The 4,701-nt window shown below is 40.8% G+C and overlaps 1 protein-coding gene across 1 annotated transcript in view; it reads right to left on the bottom strand.

Annotated features, from left to right (window-relative positions):
* Nucleotides 1–1,742: 1,742 nt before the first annotated feature.
* The window catches only part of LOC109305012 (cyclic nucleotide-binding domain-containing protein 1-like), a 66,272-nt gene continuing 63,313 nt past the window's right edge, over nucleotides 1,743–4,701 (bottom strand). The window contains exon 3 of the mRNA XM_019527888.1: nucleotides 1,743–2,020. Coding sequence (XP_019383433.1) covers nucleotides 1,847–2,020 — 174 coding nt within the window. The 3' untranslated portion in view covers nucleotides 1,743–1,846. The remainder of the gene's footprint in view (nucleotides 2,021–4,701) is intronic.

The raw sequence follows: 4,701 nt of genomic DNA, 5'->3' as shown, positions 1-4,701 counted from the left end.
CTCATGAAATGGGCGGATGAGAACCTGATGGTATTCAACACCAAAAAATGCAAGGTTCTCCACCTTGGGAGGAAAAACCTAGACTATGCATATAGGCTCGATAGTGCTATGCTGGTTAGCTCTACAGATGAAAGGGACTTCGGGGTCATGGTTGACCACAGGATGAACATGAGCCTTCAGTGTGATGCTGCGGCTAGTAAAGCAAGCCAAATATCAGTTTGCCTCCAGAGATGCTTCTGAAGCAGATCCTGGGACGTCGTTCTCCCGTTGTACTTGGCCTTGGTGAGGCCACAGCTGGAGTACTGCGTCCACTTTTGGGCTCTGCAATTCAAAAAAGATGTGGAGAAGCTTGAGAGGGTGAAAAGGAGAGCCATGCACATGATCAGAGGGCAGGAAAACAGACCATATGATGAGAGGCTAAGAGCAATGGGGCTATTCAGCCTAGAAAAGCACAGGCTCACGGGTGATCTGGTGGCCACCTATAAGTTTATCTTGGGTGCTCATCGGGATCTGGGGGAATGACTGTTCACCAGAGCCCCCCCAAGGGATGACAAGTTCGAATGGTCACAAACTCCACTGTGACCGGTTCAGGCTGGACATAAGAAAGAACTTCTTCACTGTTCCAAGGTTTGGAACAGACTGCCACCTGAGGTGGTTCAAGTGCCCACTTTGAACACCTTTAAAACACATTTGGATGCTTATATTGCTGGGATCCTATGATCTCTGCTGACTTCCTGCCCCTGGGGCAGGGGGCTGGACTCAATGATCCTCCAGGGTCCCTTCCAGCCCAAATGTCTATGAAATATTTCCTCTGTCTTAAGAGTTCACTTTCTGGAAAAAAATGAAGCTGCAAATTGCTGACCAAAGAAAAAACACAGAGTTCTATCACACAGTTTTCAATGTATTTACATCTTCGGTGAAGGTGAGCAATCCTTGGAGGCTTTTTTACTATATTGATACAGCTAGAAGTCACTGAGGGCAAAAAGAAGTAGCCTCAATATGTCATACATCTACCCAACAGATAACTGCAGACTAAATCATTTTTATGCAACACTATACACAACACACTGATTTCTGGCAAATTACCAATGCCATCCTTTGCAGAGTATTTCTGCTGTGCCATATAAATTCAATAAGATTTTAAATAAAAGCAAGATATCTCTTTGCTAAAAATGTCCACTATGACCAAAGACAGTAATATATATACACCTACATGAATTAAAAATGTATTCATATATTTCTATTCATGCATATTCATACATCCACACACAATTGCATATTGAAGAAAATATTTTTAAGAAGATCAGTCAAAATGGTTATATAAAATCAAATGAAAAAAGATATTATATGAGAAGATATTGCATATGATACATGGAGTTAATCTGACACTTTTTAACCACCCTGTATCAACTACTTCTAGTAAACCTCACTGCACATGCTGGAGTTGCATTTGATAAATCATACTTGGCAATACTATCTGAGTGAGATAACTAACACTTTTAGCAACTAATAAATCAAACACTCATGTAAAGCCACTGTCTTTTTATTTCAATGCAGATTATAGATACAATTCACTCCAGTAAACTGGCTGATTAAAAGCTTTATCATGCAGTCTCTATATAAACTGACTAAATGTTGAAGCCTCTAAATTCTGCCTATGCATGCTTCTTTAAAGAAGTTTAATAAGAAAAATAACTCTAAAACAATTTAAGAAAACAAACACTTACAGGAATCTTCACTTACAGGAATCCTCCTTAATGATATACAATCTATTACTATATTGCATTTGTGCTAAAAAAAAAAACCCTCCAAAACAGGTGGGAGGAGGGGTTTTGCTTTTTAAAATCTACAATGCAACAGAATAAAAATAGAATGAAACCAACCAACCTTGGCCTGCAAGATATTGCTTCCATTGCAAATTCGGTGTTAACTGTGATATATATAGCATTGGCCACTTGCAATAATAGCTACAACCATGAATTAAGTCTTCTTTGGCAACTTGTCCACGCTTAGCTATTTCCTGAAAGAGAGTTACATGTTCAACATTAAAGTGAACATTTTGAAAACAAAATAAAAAGAATCAAAATAAAAGCAAAAAAAATGAAAACAGTATTTTCTTATTTAAATGCTGTAGAATCAAACCAATTTGGAGAAGCATGATGTTTATTTTTAAGAAGTTTTTCTTTGTAATAACAGAGCCAATTTACTAAACATTTCTGATACGGCTGGTACTTTACTATAAAGTACTATAATTCTGAGAAATGGAGATTAGAAGTTTTTCTTAATTATAAACTGCTTTAAAAATGATAAAACAACATTTTCTTTTAAGGGAGGTGGGGGCAGGGGGAGGACTCCTTAATTTGACATCCTGTTTCTCCTTGCATAAATCACATTCTCAACACAGAGGCTCTGGTCTTTTTAAGTATAAAGCTGCTGCTTAGCAAATAAAAAACAGCTGCCTTCAGAAGCAGAAGAATGGTGCCTTAAAAGGAGTGTTTGCACTTACAATTAAGTTTAACAAGGCTTGGGTCACACTGACAGAATACTCTTGTACACTATACAGTATTAGCCACACTTCACTGAAGTGGCTTAACACCTATCCTGTAAATTTGACTTTTTGCTATTTGCAATACATTAGAGTATCACATTGGTTATTAGCCAAGATATCATCCAGTGTCTGAGAAGTTATATCACCCTTATAGAAGGGAGAGAAATACACTGTGATATTACAGAATATATTATATATATTGGTTTGTTTAATGGTACAATATAACATTTATCATTTGCAAAATCTCCATTAATTGCTGTTTTACTTTTCAGCACGTTTTCTTTTTGTCAGCAAAGAACTACATAACAATTATGGATATCATGGGTAGGAAGTGAGAGCAACCAAATGTAAAATCCTCATAAAAGTCATGATCCTGGGCATATCTACATTAGATGTTTACTATAGAGTAGATTAATTAGCTTCAGAGTAAACATCTCACATCTATGCACACAGCCCTATTAGGCCACAGGAAACTAATAAACTCTGCAGGGGGTTAGTGTTTGTGAATACAAAGTACAATTCTGCTGTAGAGTAAAGAAAAACAAACCACAAACAACTCTGCAGCAGTGCACTTGTGGATGCTGACGCGGCTGGCTGGGGCACGAGGGTGATTCAGTGCAGGGATGCCTGCCAGCTAGCCCTACACTGGAGCACCCTCATTCCCTAGCCAGCCCCTCCTCAACATGTTGAGCTGGATCAGAGCAGCCCCAGGCTGGCAGGTTGACCCTCCAGGGTCTCCAACCCATAGATCCCAGCTGCAGATCATGTTTAAATAGTGCACCTGGAAGCAATAAACTCTAGCATGATCTGTGCCAGTTTATTGCTGCGTGCTAATAGCATGTGGAGATATACCACCTGACCATGATAGAAAAAAAGGCATCCCTCTCCCTGTACCTTTTCTAGCTCCAGAAGGCCTGGTAGTAGGCACACATAAAAGCAGCAGCTGAAGTTTACTGATGACAGCAGGAGATGTCACTATTTTTTACCACAGGCAGACGCATGGAATGCCAAAAAACCCTCCTGTTCTCAGCAGCAAATGTTTCCCCCCTGCAAAAGTGAACTCCAGTCACTGCTGCTGCACAGGACTGCATGTCTCAAAGTGCTCTTCACTTGTTGACACACACACTGTCACTGCTTACTGTTGGGTTTAGGAAAACTGGGGGCTAAGAGGGTGAAGCACCCCATGCTCCACTCTGGCATCCTCCATCCCCCTGTTAAGCAGCATCTGGGACTTGTGCCCTGCTCACCCACCTATCCTTGTACCACTTACTAGCAATTAGAGGCATCTAATCAGGTCTCAAAGCCCAAATACCACCATTTGTTTATTAATGAAAAATAACAATCAACAGGGAACAAACTATGCTTCTCTAGTCTCTGAAAGTTTTTAAGAGATGAGAATCAACCTCAACCTGAAGAGCCTAAACAAACAAGGAAGGAAATTTAAGTTCACCATAAAAACACTTGAAACACATCAGCAACTCCTGGCTAGAGTTGAATTTCTGAATTTATCTGATTGTGCAGAAGCATATCTGAAAAGGTATAACAGTAGCTAGGCACCTGAGCAGCAGTGATGCATGGGGCAGCAGTGAGTTCTGGCTGTCAGTGCAGCTGGAGTGATACTTGTTACTTTTCTCTCCCTCCCCACCCAGTGAAGTTGATAATGCGACCTTAGTTATACTACTGCCCACCTCCACCACCTTTATTGGAACTTACAGAAGATTTCCTAGGATCGCTTTGCAGACAGAAACACAATCATAATAGGGCATGTTGATTACGATGAACGGCACTTACAATATTTATAATATCAAACAGCCATACCAGTGGCTCAGCTATGACACTGGCCAATTCCTTCAGCACCCGTGGATGGAGATCACCCGGGCCAGCTGACTTGTACTCATCCAGCCATTCCAATGATGGACAATAAGAAGTCCTTCTTTAAATACATAGGGGGTAAAAAGAAGGTTCCAGGTAATGTGGGGCCCCTGCAGGACATGTTAGGAAATTTGGTCGTCACACCAGACGACAAAGCCAACATGTTTAATGATTTCCTTGCCTCCATCTTCCTAAGCAGGAACCGGAACAGTCACCCCCCCGCTGGACTCCCCTCAGGCCCTAGGGGAGGCGCACATAGGCCAAGGGTTAGTGAGGAACTA

This window comes from Gavialis gangeticus, unplaced genomic scaffold (assembly GCF_001723915.1).
Source record: "Gavialis gangeticus isolate Ggan-Ray unplaced genomic scaffold, GavGan_comp1, whole genome shotgun sequence".
Lineage (NCBI taxonomy): Eukaryota > Metazoa > Chordata > Crocodylia > Gavialidae > Gavialis > Gavialis gangeticus.
Note: the sequence above shows the minus strand (reverse complement) of the source record. Positions and strands in the feature narration are given on the sequence as shown.